Here is a 16964-nt window from a genome sequence, read left to right on the forward strand (position 1 = left end):
GGGGAAAATATCTCATATTTGTAAAGCTTTCTTCTCCCACCTTCATTAAAAAATTTTTTTTTTTTTAGTTCTTCGTTACTTGACATTCTCAGATCAGGATGACTAAGAGATTTTTCTTGCCTATCCAAATTCTTCCACACTGGTCACCAATATGGGCTTTGCTTTATACTCCAGTGCCGCCACCTCACAAGTTTGTTTTAAACTTAAAGCATTTTGCCCTAGTATTGCACTGCACAGGCTATATAGCAATTATGTTTTTCCTTAGCACGTTATGTGTGACAAGCTTCTTCTCTCATTCTCCTTGTATGGTCCTGAGGTATCATATCACATTTTTCTGGCTGATTAATTGCTTACACACAATTGTAGCAGAAAGCGTGATATTCATTCTTGAGAGAAGAGTCACACTCGCCCTCTGACTGTGTTTCCGTACTCTCCACTTGAATCAGCAGCAGGGTAATAGGAAATGACTTTAATGGAATCAGTGTTGTTATCACCTGCTCTAAAACCTAAACCCTGAGCTCCCTTGAGAGCTTTGTAAATTATAAATGATGGAATGAAGATTTAATTCAGTGCCTCTGAGATTTCCTCCTATTTTTAATTTGTTCTTCTGGGATATCGGATGTTTTTTCATTTACTGCCAGGTTAATAATCTAGGAAGGAACACTTAGAAACTCGACTCATCATTGAAACCACACAGCTATTCCACAATTTTTTCGTGTGTTGAATGTTTTCATAGAACTAAAAAGACCTCAGCCTTCGCCATTGCTTAGAAACAACTTGCTTCATGTAGTCTTTTTGGGGAAAATCCAAATAAAGCTCCGGACTAGCAGTCAGAAGATCTGGGTTCTCATTCAAACAGAACCTTACTAGTCTTGTGACCTTAGGCTAGTCACAGATATCAGCCCCTTTTCTCACACTCTCATCAAATGGGGACAATGAGACTTTCCTGCCTGACATGCCTGGAAAGATCTAATTAGAAAAATACATTAAAAAGTACTTTGAAATTTATAAAATATTATATGAAATAAAGTTATATTATTTTGATTAGAGAATAAGAGATGATAAATCTAACAGGAATGTCATTTGACTTTACAACACTCATAAAAATGAATATTTTATAGATTTTTGTAATAGCCAAAAATTATCATGTAAGAACTGTCAAATCATATTTTGAGTTGAAAAAGAGATCCCTTAGGTAAAATAGCAGGGAGTTGGTCTTGTTTTATGTTCTTCTAACCTGTGTATTGCTATTTCCCTGAGGAACAATTTTTTTTTTCATTGAAATGTCACTGTTGCTATTTCTAAGCAATGTTTCACCTGAGTGTTTGGTTAATTACAGGGATGACCATGCTTATTCCAGTATTTTTTACTTGTTACTTGGGAAGAAACATGGTTATGTGTATATAACTTTTATCAGCAACAAATGCATAATAATCCCTGTACTATTCCAGGTGCGAAAATGATGTCAAAATACAAAGACATACTTAAGTATGCCACACTTAAGTTTACAATTTAATTGGAGAGATAAGACATAAGTACACAAAATTGTACCAAAATATAGTAAGTAGGACATAGCAACCATGAAGATAGTCTGTTTGCATTGTGGATGAACGGAGTGAGACATGCACTAAGGAAGTTGTAAATGGTGAAAGAGAAGGTTGACTGGGTAATGCAAGAAATACACAGAGTTTCTTAACAGCCAGCATGCTATGTGAAGGGAGCTTTGCAGGTCATTATTCTAGAAAGGGCTTTGTGAAAGTAATAAGATGATTATCTTAGCGCAAGTTCTGTACATATAAAACCGAAGTTAAAGCATATATGCTAATGATTTGTTGGGGAGCATAATCCCAGGGAATCAAGAGTAAGGGAACAGGAAGAGGCAGGGAGAGAAGGCCAAAAACGAGAGAGTTAGTCATAGGTGGATGACAGCAATCATTTATGGAATATGCACCTGCACTGGAATAGTGGGAATGGTATGAGCCACAGAAATGAATTTAGAAATGTTTCCCAAGAAAGGCTTTCTGTCGGTTTTAAAAGCAAATATGAGATAGGGGAGAGAGGTATGGGAAAACTAAGCAAACCAATGTGTTCCTAAAGTGGATCAAAGTCAAGGCCCTGTCAGAAGAGCATTCTCTGACGCAGTTGCCTTGAGCATACTGTGGTAGGTTATCATAAAACCTAGACTGCTGTGATCAATAAATAATTTTGATTCAGTGGTGGAAACAGTGTATGCCTCCCATTTTATCTGTGGCACCAGAATTTGATTAGAATTGAGAATTCTCAGTTCCTGTTAAGTGTTTTCATCCAGCTGTTTTTTTTTTCTTTTTTAGACTTTGACCCCACTGTGCTTATTTTGTTACTCTTCTGTACCTTAATTAATGCCACAGAGAAGTTACTTTATATGTAAACTGTTTTTTCCCATCGGCCTATAGACTCTGGTCATAATGGATATTTCTTGGCTCTTTTAGTGTCATAATTATCCTTTTTTTTTCATTGTTAACCATCTTGTTCAATATCCTTTCCCAACAAGCAGGGGCAAAAGTGTTGAAAAAGTTCTAAGAAGACCCTATTCCAAGATAGAGCACTTCTTTTCCTTTGTTATGGTGTATGGTGTTTAGGCAATTTCTGGGAGGAAACAAAAGCCTAAAACTTTGTCAAATCAGAGGCAAGTCATAGAGTCTAAAGCTAGGATATCTATCCAAATGGGAGTATAGGCAGAATAGAAGCCAGGTTTGAAGCCAGAATGGTCAGAGAACAAGGGGAGCTGATATTAAAAGAACTAAATATAACAGAGGGGAGACAAACCTGGAATGATTTTCAAGCTACTGCACAGGTGCCCAGTGTAGCCTAGGAGCAGATGCTCGCAGCAGGAAAAGTCCGTATGCTTTAACAACTGTGTCGACCATTTGCCCCTGTGTCCCCTATTTTTTAAAAAGTCTCTGAATTTAATAGAAAAAAAGTGCAATGCATGTGAAATACCAGTGAAGGATAGCATGAGTGAACACAACGGAAAAAATAGTGCAGCATTTTAAACTGCGAGCAGCTGGCCGCAGACCACAACATGTGGCCTGACTCATTTTAGTCACTCTCTTCTGGTGGTTCATTGGACTTCTCTTAAGCGGGTCTCAGTTTTAAATGCACTACAAGCATTTGGTGGCTACGACACACAATGGTCAAAAATAAATTTCTATTTAAGTTGATTACCCAAAATCATAATTTTTTTTTTTTTTTTTTGAGACAGAGTCTCACTCTGTCGCCCAGGCTGGAGTGCAGTGGCACAATCTCAGCTCACTGCAACCTCTACCTCCTGGGTTCCAGTGATTCTCCTGCCTCTGCCTCCCAAGTAGCTGGGACTACAAGTGTGTGCCACCACACCTGGCTAATTTTTCTATTTTTAGTAGAGACAGGGTTTCACCATGTTGGCTAGGCTGGTCTTGAACTCCTGACCTCAGGTGATTTGCCTGCCTTGACCTCCCAAAGTGCTGGGATTACAGGCATAAGCCACAGTGCCCGGCCCGAAATCACAATTTTTTAACACATGGAAAGGGTTTTAACTTTGATGTTGTGCTGGGTTTCCTTTGGAACCGAGTCATCGTGCACTAAACATGAAGACTATTGAACATGAAAAATTTAACAGAAGTCTAGTAAATGCCTAAAAACATATATAATAAAAACCAATCATCACTTTGGTTGTTCTAGCAAACTGCTTTTATTGGTCAAATGGAAATCACTCATTCCAACAGCTGAGAGATATTATTCAAGTAAAGGTAGTCTTCTTTCATTTTCTCTAAAATTCTTCAATTTAAGAATATTGAGTTTAAAAAAATGACCTCTTCTGCTGTCAAAGGACAGAACATATGTAGCAGATAATGGATTAAATATTTCTGTAGAGACTACATCATTACTCTAAGTTTTTTGATAATTATCAAGAATTAGAAAACAAGAATAACATAGCATGGACGCTGGAAGCAGACTGTGTTTTGAGTCTTGGCTCTGTTATTTATTAGCTTGTGACCTTGGCAAATGACTTCATCATTTTTACCTCAGTTTCTTCATCTGTAAAATGGTAATGGTAATTATAATTTCTACATGTCTCACAGAGTTGTTAGGAAGATTAAATGAGATAACACTGGTAAACTGCTTAGAACAGTCCCTGACTCAAAGTAAGTACTCTCCTGTAAGTGTTAGTAGGCTGAAATTACTATTGTTAATTAATAAAAAGGAGAGAAACTTTCTCAACAAATAAGCAATATAAACAAGATTTCAAAGAAGAATTGGTTACTGCTTATAAGAACAAATTTTTCCAGGCATATTAAATATGCTGGTTTTATTTAATATTATTCAAATATGAGTAGATATTCTAGGACCAACAGGGTGGTATGCCTGCTACGTGGTAACAGTAAAACTCCTCACCCAGTTTTACTGACATCAGAGTTTGCAGCAGTGAAAGAGTTTAATGATTGCAGGGTGCTGAGCAAGGAGTTGGGAGAAGACCCTCGAATACATCTCCCTGCGGAGTTGTGGGCTGGGATTTTTAAGGGGACCATGAGGAGAAAAGGGATGGGAAATTGGGATCATTGATTGGTTGGGATACGGGGGATGAAAACATCAGGATGTGGAAACTGCATTCTTTCCTGAGTCAGCTTCTCGTGGGATCCTTCAGACAAGCTGGTGTCAGTAGTTTCACTGGTACATAGGACCTGAAAGAATATCTCAGATGGGAAACTTAACATTATATAATGTTCAAACTGTTATCTATAGAGCAGTTAAGGGGAACCATAATTTTGTCACAGGGCCTACATGATTGTGGGACAAGAGGCAAACAGCTATTAGGAAGCAGGTCGGAGAACAAGCTGACAGTCCATGCTGAATGTACTGCAGGCTTGTAATAATAATAATACCTTATGTATTACCACTTTACTAAACATTTATTTTACATTCCCCTTGTCCTTTCTTCCCTGATTTTATAAAGCTTCTAGGGATGGTTTCATAGAGACTGCTCCTTAGTAAAGTAGCACCTTTATTAAGCAATCTTCACATAGTTTTGTTTCCATTACTGTCTGTGAACAAAAAGTTAAACTGCATCTTTTAAAATTTCTATAAATGAATATGTTTTTGAATGAACAAAATTAGAGTTTTCATTAATTTGAGAAACTGTGCACCCACTTAGCTTGGAAGATTTTACTGTGTGCTCATCCACCTGGCCAACTCCCAAGACCACAAGACCAGGTATTTACAGTTGCCCCATTTTATAAGTAGAGAATTTGAAACACAGTCCATCCAGATAGTGTTCAAAATGACCCAGAGAATCTGATGATGTAAGTTATCCCCTAATCATCTTCCCTTCCAAATTTACCTCTCTCTCATTTCTTTTCGAAGTCAGCGCAACATCAACTATAACAAACCAGTAACACAAGACTCTCTTTTGATTCTTCTTCATTCATTCCCACAACCAACAAAGATTAACTTCCTTAAATACGTTGGACCTTCCTCGTCTCACCTTCCCTAGTGCCACTGCATCAGTTTCATGCTTTACCACAGTAACTGTATTTCTCCACTAGGTTTCCCTAGAACCAGTCTTGTCTCGCCCCATAATTGTTTTTCCTCATGGCAGCCCAAGGGAACTTCCCATAACGAAAATCTCCAAAAGCAAAATCAAAAGAAAATAAAATTCTCTGGAACTGTACAGTGATGGAAGTGAACAAAACAGCTTAACGGCTCCTCAGAGTCCTCAGGACACATTCCAAACCCCACGTGTGGCATGTAAGCACTTTCTTGGGAGAGTCCTTAGTCTTTAGAACTCCATCCTACCATTTTGAATTATTTGCAGGCACCCAAATGGTGCAAGCTCTGTTAAGTCTCCATGTGTTTACATAAGCTGTTTTCTTTTCCTGGAATAGGATAAGAAAATTGGCTGCCTACTCCCCATCATCCTTTTTTTTTTTTGGCCTGGTTAAAGTGTACTTAATCTTTAAGACTCACTTAGGTGGTACCTGCTTCTCACAGAAAATCTCAAGGGTAGGAGATTTTCTGTGAGGAAGTGGGGTATTCCTCCTCCCACTATACACAGAGTTTCTCTTTCTACCCCGTTCTCTGGATTGTGTGCTCCTTGAAGGCATGGGTTTTGTAATATTAACCTTTTTATCTAACAGGTAAGGGTTGACAGGTCTGGGTCATGGCCTTTTTTGAAGCACACATTTCTGTTTAGTGTGAACTTGCTTACTTAAGTCTAGACACTTCAACTATAAATAAGCTATTCAATGTGGCCATCTAGTGGCCAAAGCGAGAAAACAACTTTATTCTTGGGTAGCTGTACGTTGATAGACACACCTTGTATTAATATTTAAGCTCCAGAGCTCTGTCCACTCCTGTGCCTTTTGCCCACTTTCTACTACTTAAAGCAGTTTTGCTCCCAGATATTCAACCATTCAGTAATATAACACCGTATGCGTGACCACTTTACTAAACATATTTATATTTTAATTTAATACATACATCCCTACACCCACACGGTGAGACAGCATTTTGGTACTATTTTCCCTATTTTACTGGTGAGCAAATTGAGATTCTGGGATGTTAATTCATTTTCCCAGGGTCATTGTAATTGTGTGAAAAAAATGAAATTGATCTGAAGTCAAACGACTTATGCATTAGGTAATACGGAGAAAACTGGAATTGAATACAGGACTTTTGGCCTCACACACATTTCTCTATTATTGAATTTATCACAATGTTTTATAATTTACTTCTCTGTTTATACTTTGTCATTTTTCTTATTGCCTAGCACAGTGCCTGGCACACTGTATGTGTATGACATGTATTTGTTGATAAATACTGCAAATGTGTGTATAATAATTAAGGTATATTGCAAAGAACTATGCAACTCAAACTGATGCACAGAGTAGACATTTAAATACGTCGTTTTCACTTCTGTGCTTTTATACACACTATATTCTTGGCCTTGAAATATCCTCACCCTTGTCAACTTGATAAAACTTTCCCATTCACCAACTGAAATATTGCTTTCCCTTAAAACCTTCCCCAATATTTCCCCAGGCAGAAATAAGTACTTCCTCCATTGCATTCTCCAGCTCTCTGACGCAGCTTTGTTTAACTCTTATCATATTCCTGTAATTATTTGTTTACACATCTGTCTTCTCCAGACTGTGAGATCTTGGCAGCAATTCAGGCAGAAGGAACAGCAGTGTCAAAGCTGCCAGCTCTGCGAGAACATGGTGGGTAGTTAGCAGCCTGGGCATGGTGTGTATCCTGATGCAGCAAGCTTAGACAAACCCTAATGATATGCCAACGAGATCTGATTTTACAAATTGCTGTCTTCAAAACCTCTGGGGGTACATAAGTCCTTTCCAGTGGTTCCAATTTTGAAATGTTTATATTACACAATTCTTTAAACTTAAGACAAAAAAAGTAGATGTCACACTTTAAATATGGTTGCATACATGGTTTTTCAAAATTCTATTAGGGAAAACGTAAGAAAAAGAAGGAAGATCCCTGCTGTGGACCATGGGCAGCCACAGAAGGCAGATCAGCTTTGTGCCATCCCCTGTAGTGACTGACCTTCCCGCCACTTGATCCTGGCTTCATGCCCAGAGTCCAAGGCACTCTTGCAATAATTCAAGGAGGCTCTTTCAGCTAGAAATGCCCATTTCATTCCTTTCTGTTCCTTAACACCTATTCCATCTTTTATGACCCAACTTAAGCTTTATCTCTTAATGAAGCCACTAGTCCACTGGGATTTTACTTTCTCTCGTTTGTTTTTGCATCATAACTTCGACACATGATCATGTATCATCTTGCATTGTTCTCTAATGTTGTTTGTGATATAAAAATACAGTATTTAAGTCTTCTTGAGAGTAGGGACCACGTGTCTCTGGTTTCTCCAAAAGCCCTACTTAGCACAGTGGTAGACAGGTACCTGATAAATCTGCAGCTTTGCGGTGAAGGCACAGACACCACTGGTAGAATTTGTGGGGAGGTGGACGTCACCCTCTAGTGGCAGCAGGTGGTATTAAGGCAAAATTACAGGATTTAGAATAAGTCTTGGGTTCTCAAAACTGTCTCCACCAGCTGTTGGTGGAGGCATCAATTAATTCCTTAACCCTTGGAGACACAGACCTTCTTTCTAAAAGAGTGCTTACCATTTTTAGAGTGATGATCATAGAGCCTGGTGTATAACCGGTACCCAGTTTGCAGCACTTGTCATTTCCTTTGCTTTTCAGCATTAGCAGAAATAGATGCATCATTTGAAGGAGAATTTGAGTGTCTTCCTCATATCTCCTCATATAGCATGTAGTTTTTATTTCAGTTAATAGGGCTCAACATCAGTTAAAGGTCTAAAGTAGTTGTAAGACAGTCCTTTCATCCTCATCTTCCTGGGGGAGTGCTGTGGGAATCAAACAGAATGCAGCAATTAATTCCAACTCCGGGCCAAAATTTGTTAGTACATAAAGCATTGGTGGAAGAAGGGCTGCATATTTTGAAAGGAAGATGTAGTTCAGATCATTTCCATTGGGTTACGCTCGAAGACTAAGTCAGTCTGACTGAAGCTGCCACTCATTTATATGCTCGTGCTATCAGGGAGGACCTGGGAAGTACAAGGGTTGCTTTCCCTAGGTCTGTACTAACTTGTCATCGTACATGATGACTGAAATCAGGCGCCTGAAGCCCACTGTGCTTGCTAAGACACAGGCATGATCAAAAACTATATTAGTAAATTTTAAAGTCTCTTTGACCCAAATAACCAGAAGGAAAATGTTACTAGCCTCTTGCACCCTGACTTATCGCAAGGCTGGGATTTTTCATACTTCAGCTCTGAGTGCAATGAGTCTTTTCCTGACAGCCTGCCAATACCACTGCATCCCCTTCTGTGCCCTTTCCACCAGTCCTCATGTTATTCTCTATCCCTGCGCTCTCTGCACCTCATAGCAGTGCAGTGATTTGCTTGTTTGATTTGGTTTCTTATTGTCTCTCTTACCCACTGGACCTTAAGGCCATGAGGTTGGTTTCACTCACCTCTTCATATTTGTTTTCTAGCACAGTGGCTGAAACATCACAAACAATGACAATGACTAAATGAATGAATAGATGAACATGACATGCTCAGCCTAGCTTACTTTACCAGCTTATTGCTTTCACCATAAGAACTCATTTATTCATCTATAAAGTACATGGAAATTTACTAATTTACAACAGTGCAATTATTTATACTGAGTTTTCTTGCCTATAAAACACTAAATCATATTCAGTGTAAATTAACTAAAAGTTGAAGGCCAAACTATGTCTTAACACATAAAGGCAGTTATAAAAGTAAATATCATTATACTTAATAAGAAAGTTTGTAAACGACATAAAACCAACCGTATTTCATTAATGTCAACTTATGTCATTATCTTTAGGTTTGCAGATTTTTTTCTAGGAATACAATCAGGTAAAGAAAAGATAATATCACTTTTTAGATAAAATTTTAATAAGGTAAAAATAGATTTCTGAATACAAAAGTCATCCACCTTGATACTTTCATTGTCCCAATCATTACTACTGTGATTTGAATTTAAATCCATTATTTGCTATTATATCATTACTTTTTCTTTTTTTTTTTTGAGACAGAGTTTCACTCTTGTTGCCCAGGCTGGAGTACAGTGGTGCAATCTTGGCTCACTGCAACCTCCGCCTCCCAGGTTCAGGCAAATTTCCTGCCTCAGCCTCCAAGTAACTGGGATTACAGGCACACGCCACCATGCCTATCTAATTTTTGTATTTTTAGTAGAGATGGGTTTTCACCATGTTGGCCAGGCTGGTCTTGAACTCCTGACCTCAGATGGTCTGCCTGCCTCAGCCTCCCAAAGTGTTGGGATTACAGGTGTGAGCAACCGTGCTTAGCCTTATATCATTACTTTCTGAAGTATTTTCTTCCACTCTATTCCAAAACCCAATCTTCTTCTGATCACTTGAGTATTTAGTAAACATTCACTTATTTATTCAATGAAAATTTATTGGATGCCATGCATGTCAGACACTGGGAATGATACTGCTCCTCACCCTTCAGCTTCCACAAAAAAACAAACCCATCATGGGAGAAATGAATATTAACTATGTTATGCCAATTGCTTTCTGAGTCCAGTGCCTCTTTATTTCATACTTACAGAATTGTGAATCACAAAATGTTAAAATATGAAGGGATTTTCAATTTTATTAAAACAAAAAGGTCTAAGAGATTGTTTGATTTGCTGAAAGTTACAGAGCTATTTCATGGGAGCCAGGACTTGGCTCCAGGCCCCTTAACCTGTTTGCGGCCCACGCCCTTTTCTCCCCTGCTTCTCAGGAGACCAGCCTTATTTTCATTCTTCATTTAAGCTGCTTTTCCTTCATTCTCTCTGCAGCCATTCAGTCAACAAATATTTATGCCCTAGGAAGTTCATATTTATTGTCTTCCCCACATCTGTTCATACACCTTGTAGTTTTTACTTCAGTTCATGTAATCACTTGCTACTCCTTAGGCAGGTTAGAAACCTCCAAGTTATTTTATTATTATTATTATTATTATTTTGAGACAGAGTTTCACTCTTGTCGCCCAGGCTAGAGTGCAATAGCGTGATCTCAGCTCACTGCAACCTCCACCTTCCTGGTTCAGGTGATTCTCCTGCCTCAGCCTCCCAAGTAGCTGAGATTACAGACTCCTGCCACCATGCCCAGCTAATTTTTTGTATTTTTAGTAGAGACAGAGTTTCGCCATGTTGGCCACACTGGTCTTGAACTCCTGACCTCAGGTGATACACCTGCTTCGGCCTCCCAAAGTGCTGGGATTACAGGCGTGAGCCACCGCACCCAGCCAAAAAACTCCAAGTTATTTTTAACTCTTCTCTCCCCTAACTCCTCACACTCAACAAGCACAGATTCTGTTGATACCAGTTGCTAAATGTTTCTGGAATCCAGACTTCATTGTTCATGCCTTTTAATGTCACCCTGGTTGAGGTCCCATCATATCTTGCCTGCTGTTGCAATAAACTTCAAGCTAGTTTACATGGCTCCCAATTGTGTTTTAAATTCTCTACTACTGCTAGAATGAGCATCCTTTCAGAAGAAAAAGGAGGAGGAGGAAAAGGGAAAATTAATTGTGTAAAAGGACAAGAGAGTAACAGATTTATAGTTTACTATTTCATAAAGGAAAAGGTTAAAAAACAAAAACCATTTAAAATAAACTGTGCTGAGGGAGGTAGCCTAGAAGCTTCCTTTTCTAGGTAAAGGCCGGGAGCAGTGTGCATTCCTTAATGTGTTTTGATAGCCATGTGTCACTACGCACTTCTTTGTGACTTTACATCTCCTCCTGTTGCATTCTAAAGCATTTTTATAGTATGCAGTTTTGCCTAATAAAGCATTTTCATAGCAAAAAAACCCCAAGACAACAGATGTGGTAGCTCACGCCTGTAATCCCAGCACTTTGGCAGGCCAAGGTGAGTGGATCACGAGGTCAGGAGATCAAGACCATCCTGACCAACATGGTGAAACCCTGTCTCTACTAAATATACAAAAATTAGCTGGGTGTAGTGGTGCACACCTGTAGTCCCAGCTACTCAGGAGGCCGAAGCAGGAGAATCGCTTGAACCCGGGAGGCAGAGGTTGCAGTAAGCCGAGATTGCGTCACTGCACTCCGGCCTGGGTGATAGAGTGAGATTCCTTCTCAAAAAAAATAAAAAGTAAATAAATAGAAAATAACACAAACTTTATCTAGAAATGAAAAGCCTTTGTGAGTGTGGCTCGCCCTAAATTTCCCTTTCCATCTCCTCTGAGCCCTGGCGTCTTTGGATCATCATTTATAGATCCCTTCATGTCCTTTTACGTCTCCATGCTCCAGTACATACTTCTTCATTCTTCCTGGAATGCGCTTCTCCCAATTTCTGCACAAATGCTTCCCTTTCTGTGGCGCCAGTCCATTGTGTCACAACTGTGGCATTCACACATTGCATGCTGATTGTCATTGTCAATACATTGTCAATGTATTCCCTTCAGACATTCAGAGTTCCCTGTTATTGTCAATACATTCCCTTCAGACATCCAGAGTTCTGCCTCTTAGTCACCCTTAGACATCCACAGCATAGTGCCTGGCACATAGCAGGTGCTTGTTAAGTGATTACTCTTTGAAGAGTGACAGATAAACAGATAAATATACAAACAGTGTTATTAAAGTAGATTTTTTTACTAATAGACCACAGAAGCCCAGAAGACTCCCCTGACCCTTGTCAGCAATTCTTGCATGTGAACAGTTTGTACGCTGACATCTGCTGGTAGCCGGCAGGTTAGGGCAGTCCTTTGCATTATTTTACTGTGACTTCATTCAGTTTGAACATTTGCAACCCCCTTTGACTTTATCTCTAATAGTGGAGTCAGAGACAGCCAAGAGAAGGTAAAACCAAGAGACACTGGCTGTAGTGACTCTCCCTTACTCATTCTGGAATTTCTCTTCAGGAGAAAGTTTAATACAATAGGGGCATCTTTGGGGTGGGCTGATTTAGGGCTTTTAATTTTTGTTCTACTACAATCTACATAGCGTTTGCTATTTTATGTTTTCTTTTCTGTTTTATTTTATTTTTTTATTTTTATTTATTTTTGAGACAAAGTCTGGCTCTACTGCCCAGGCTGGAGTGCAGTGGCGTAATCTCAGCTCACTGCAACCTTGACCTCCTTGGACTCAAGCGACCCGCCCACCTCAGCCTCCTGAGTAGCTGGGACCACAGGCACGTGGCACCACAATTGGCTAATTTTTGAATTTTTGGTAAAGACAGGGCTTGCCATGTTGTCCTGGCTGGTCTGAAACTCCCAGGCTCAAGCAGTCCTCCAACCTCAGCCTCCCAAAGTGTTAGGATTACAGGTGTGAGCCACTCACTGGTCTTCTATGTTTTATTTGATGGGTAATATGTTTTCAATAGAATTTCCAGGGGACTATGAGACATTATTACTCTTGGCTTTTAGAGCACTCTATGAGTCTCAGATACTCTGTGAGGCATTTCCAGAGGAGAATGTATCACCTCTCTTACGTCTGGTTTCCCCCTGCACCATGCTATACTTTTCCACTTTCTCTTCTTGCAGGGATTGTTACCATTGCCACCCTAACTGTGCTGGCCTATGAACGTTACATTCGCGTGGTCCATGCCAGAGTGATCAATTTTTCCTGGGCCTGGAGGGCCATTACCTACATCTGGCTCTACTCACTGGCATGGGCAGGAGCGCCTCTCCTGGGCTGGAACAGGTACATCCTGGACGTACATGGACTAGGCTGCACTGTGGACTGGAAATCCAAGGATGCCAACGATTCCTCCTTTGTGCTTTTCTTATTTCTTGGCTGCCTGGTGGTGCCCCTGGGCGTCATAGCACATTGCTATGGCCATATTCTGTATTCCATTCGAATGGTGAGTTGAAGACTACAGATTCCCCCCTCCCAAACCACATCCAGGGTAGAAAATTTTGTGTGGAAAATAAGGACAGTCTTCCTATGTCATCAGTAGTTGCCCAGAGGTGGGGCAGTTCTAGGGGACTTCCCATTTGGTCGAATTTTACGCTGTGAGTCACTCTCTGGAAAGATCAATGAGGAATAGCAGGTACTCTCTCTATATCCCTCTCTCAGCCAAAAGCAGGAAGGAAAAAGCTTCTGACTGACAAAATCAGCAACCAAGAAGCCCTACATTATCCAATGCTCTTAAAATTTAAGAATTTCAAAAAGGGAATTCCACACTTCCTATAACTGTATTTATTCAAAGGTCACATGAATTTGACTAAAGAACAGCACAGATGTTTTGTTTGGCAATCACACCAGGGTCATAAAGGTTAAGAACTGACCACAAACCATTTCATGTTGGGTGCCAAGAACTTGCTAGTTTGAACTCAAACCAAGTGTGGAGCAGGGTCGATTTCCCAGTCTCCTTCCTCGTTCACGGACTCCTCCAACTCTGTTCTCTGCCTCCGTCACAGCTCTAGTCTCTTGCTCACTTGGTCAAATCCCTCTAACTATATATATAAGCAAAATCTAATCTCAGCTCCCTCTAGCTATCACTTTATTTTTGTCCTTTTTGTCACTGCTAACTCAAAGAACCATTGGTGACTCTTGGTGCCACATTCTCAGTAAGCATTCATTTACCCAATATTTACTGAGCATATATAAAATATGCCAGTTTCTTACTGTTATAGACTGAATGTTTGTATCTTTCTCAGATTCCTATGTGGAAGCTCTAACCACCAATGTGACAGTATTTGGGGATGGGGCCTTGGGAGGTGATTAGGTTCAGAGGAGGTCATGAGGATGGGGCTCTGGTCTGATCAGATTAGGGGATTAGTGTCCTTATAAGAAGAGACACGGCCTGGCATGGTGGCTCACGCCTGTAATCCCAGCACTTTGGGAGGCTGAGGTGAGTGGATCACAAGGTCAGGAGTTCAAGACCAGCCTGGCCAAGATGGTAACACCTCCATCTCTATTAAAAATAAAAAAATTAGCCAGGCGTGGTGGCAAGTCCCAGCCACTCAGGAGGCTGAGGCAGGGAATGGCTTGAACCCAGGAGGCAGAGTTTTAGGTGAGCTGAGATCATGCTACAGCACCCCAGCCTATGCTACGGAGCAAGACTCCATCACACACACACACACACACACACACACACACACACACACACACCAGAGCACTCGTTTTTTTCTCTCTCTCTCTCTCTTTCTCTCTCTCTCTCTCCGTCTTCCCACGTGTGCATAAAGAAGAGATCACAGAAGCACACAATGAGATAATGGCCAAGAGAAGAGGCCTCAGAATGATAACTATCTTGCCAGATACTTGACCTGGGACTTCCCAGCCTCCAAAACTGTGAGAAATAAATTTCTGTTGTAGTTCAGGGAGTTCATAGTTTAGTACGTTTATCTAGCATTTATTCCTCAACTCGAGGCAAACTGGTGACTTTTTCCTCTACCGCACTGCGAATAATACAGCCCTCATTTAAGGTCACTGAAGAGCCCCCACATATGTCATCCCATGGTCACAGTTTTATTCCTTTCTAGCATCTTCAGTGTTCGAGACTATTGACAACTTCTACTTTCTAGTGATGTTCTCCTGCCTTTGATTCTAGGGCCCCTTTCTCTGCTGTCTTTGTTGCTGACTCTATGGTCCCATCTTCTTGTCTCTTCCAGGGGCTTCTCTTCCTTTGGGCTTCCCCACATCCTGTGTTCAGCTCTCGTCCCATGCTGTACACTGGCCTTGGGTGGCGTTTCATACTGCCAGAATTTCTCCTTCTGACACAAGCCTGATAACTTTCACATCTCTATTTCCAGCTCAGGTCTCTCTTCTGGCCTCTAGCAGATCCTCGTAGTCAATTGCCTATTGAATACCTGTACTTGGATGGTCCACAGACTCACCAAATTTAACAAATGTAAAGATGAATTTGTCATATTTTCCCTAAAATTCTCTATGCCTCCATTTGCTTCTCATTGAATAGTCATCATTCCTAGCTACCAAGACCAGAAATTAGGGAGTAATCTTTGACTATGTGTCATCTGTCTTTCCCCCAACACCTGCTATTGATCAACTCTTATCCATGCCACATAAATCTTCCCTCCTTCCTTCCTCCCTCCCTCCCTTCCTTCCTTCCTTCCTTTCTCTCTTTCTTCCTTCCCTCCTTTCTTTCTTTCTCTTCCTTCCTTCCTTCTTTCCTTCCTTCCTTTCCTTCTTCCTTTCTTCCTTCCTTCCTTTCTCTCTTTCTTTCTTTCTTTCTTTTCTTTCTTTCTTTCTCTTTTTCTTTCTTTCTCTTTCTTTTCTTTCTTTCTCTCTCTCTCTCTCTTTCTTCCTTTCTTTCTTTCTTTCTTCTTGTTTCACTTTTGTTGCCCATGTTGGAGTACAATGGCGCAATATCAGCTCACTGCAACCTCCGCCTCCCAGCTTCAAGCAATTCTCCTGCCTTAGCCTCCTGAGTAGGTGGGATTACAGGTGCCACAGCCAGCTAATTCAAAAAATATTTTTAGTAGAGACGGGGTTTCACCATGTTGGCCAGGCTGGTTTTGAACTCCTGATCTCAGGTGATCCATCCACCTTGGCCTCCCAAAGTGCTGGGATTATAGGTGTGAGCCACTGTGCCCGGCCTATATATTTCAGTATATCCATTTTTCCCTCTCTTATTGCCACATACTCTATTCAAAAAAGCCTTAGTTCTCCTTTAAAGCATTTTTGCTTTCCTTTTCCATTCTTTGCACATTGCCACCAGAGTAATTGTTCTCAAGTATTATCTTCAGAAGTTCCACTGTCTTTGTGATTAAAAATAAAGCCCCTGGATGTGGCCAGCAGATTCCGTGTGACCTCTCCTGTCTACCTGTCCAGCCTCATTTCTTGACATTCTCCTCCTCTTGCCACCTCAGGCTCCAGCCAATTGTTATGTTTCTTGTTTTCAGAAACTGACTTGTTATTTAGCCTCTTGTTTTAGCACACTTCCTTTCTCTGGAACATTCTGTCTCTCCCCCTTACTTGATTGATTCCCTCCTTCCCAGCTAACAGCAGGATTTTCCTGTTCTAAGCCACCCTCAGAACCAGTTACCCATCGTGTGTACTACCTACTTCATCCTCCCTGCTTACCTCCCCCATGGCTTGTACCCGCTCTGTGTGCATCACCCTCACCAAGCAGCGAATTCCTCAGGAGCAGAGACTGGGTCTTACGTATTTTTCCACCTGTAGCTGGAACAGTGTCTGTATGTAGCAGGTGATCAGTGACGATTTTTGGAATGAGTTACAAGCAGAGGGCATAGAAAGGGGAAGACAGAGGCCGGGCGCGGTGGCTCAAGCCTGTAATCCCAGCACTGTGGGAGGCCGAGGCGGGTGGATCACGAGGTCAAGAGATCGAGACCATCCTGGTCAACATGGTGAAACCCCGTCTCTACTAAAAATACAAAAAAATTAGCTGGGCATGGTGGCGCGTGCCTGTAATCCCAGC

At 40.8% G+C, this 16964-nt stretch overlaps 1 protein-coding gene across 1 annotated transcript in view; it reads left to right on the forward strand.

The window, feature by feature from the left end:
• Positions 1-16964, forward strand: part of OPN3 (opsin 3) — a 47495-nt gene that overhangs the window by 22282 nt on the left and 8249 nt on the right. The window contains exon 2 of the mRNA XM_017532119.2: positions 13105-13424. Within this exon, the coding sequence (XP_017387608.1) occupies positions 13105-13424 (320 nt within the window). The remainder of the gene's footprint in view (positions 1-13104; positions 13425-16964) is intronic.

The sequence above is a fragment of the Cebus imitator genome, unplaced genomic scaffold, assembly GCF_001604975.1.
Source record: "Cebus imitator isolate Cc_AM_T3 unplaced genomic scaffold, Cebus_imitator-1.0 Scaffold75, whole genome shotgun sequence".
NCBI classification, from domain to species: Eukaryota; Metazoa; Chordata; class Mammalia; order Primates; family Cebidae; genus Cebus; species Cebus imitator.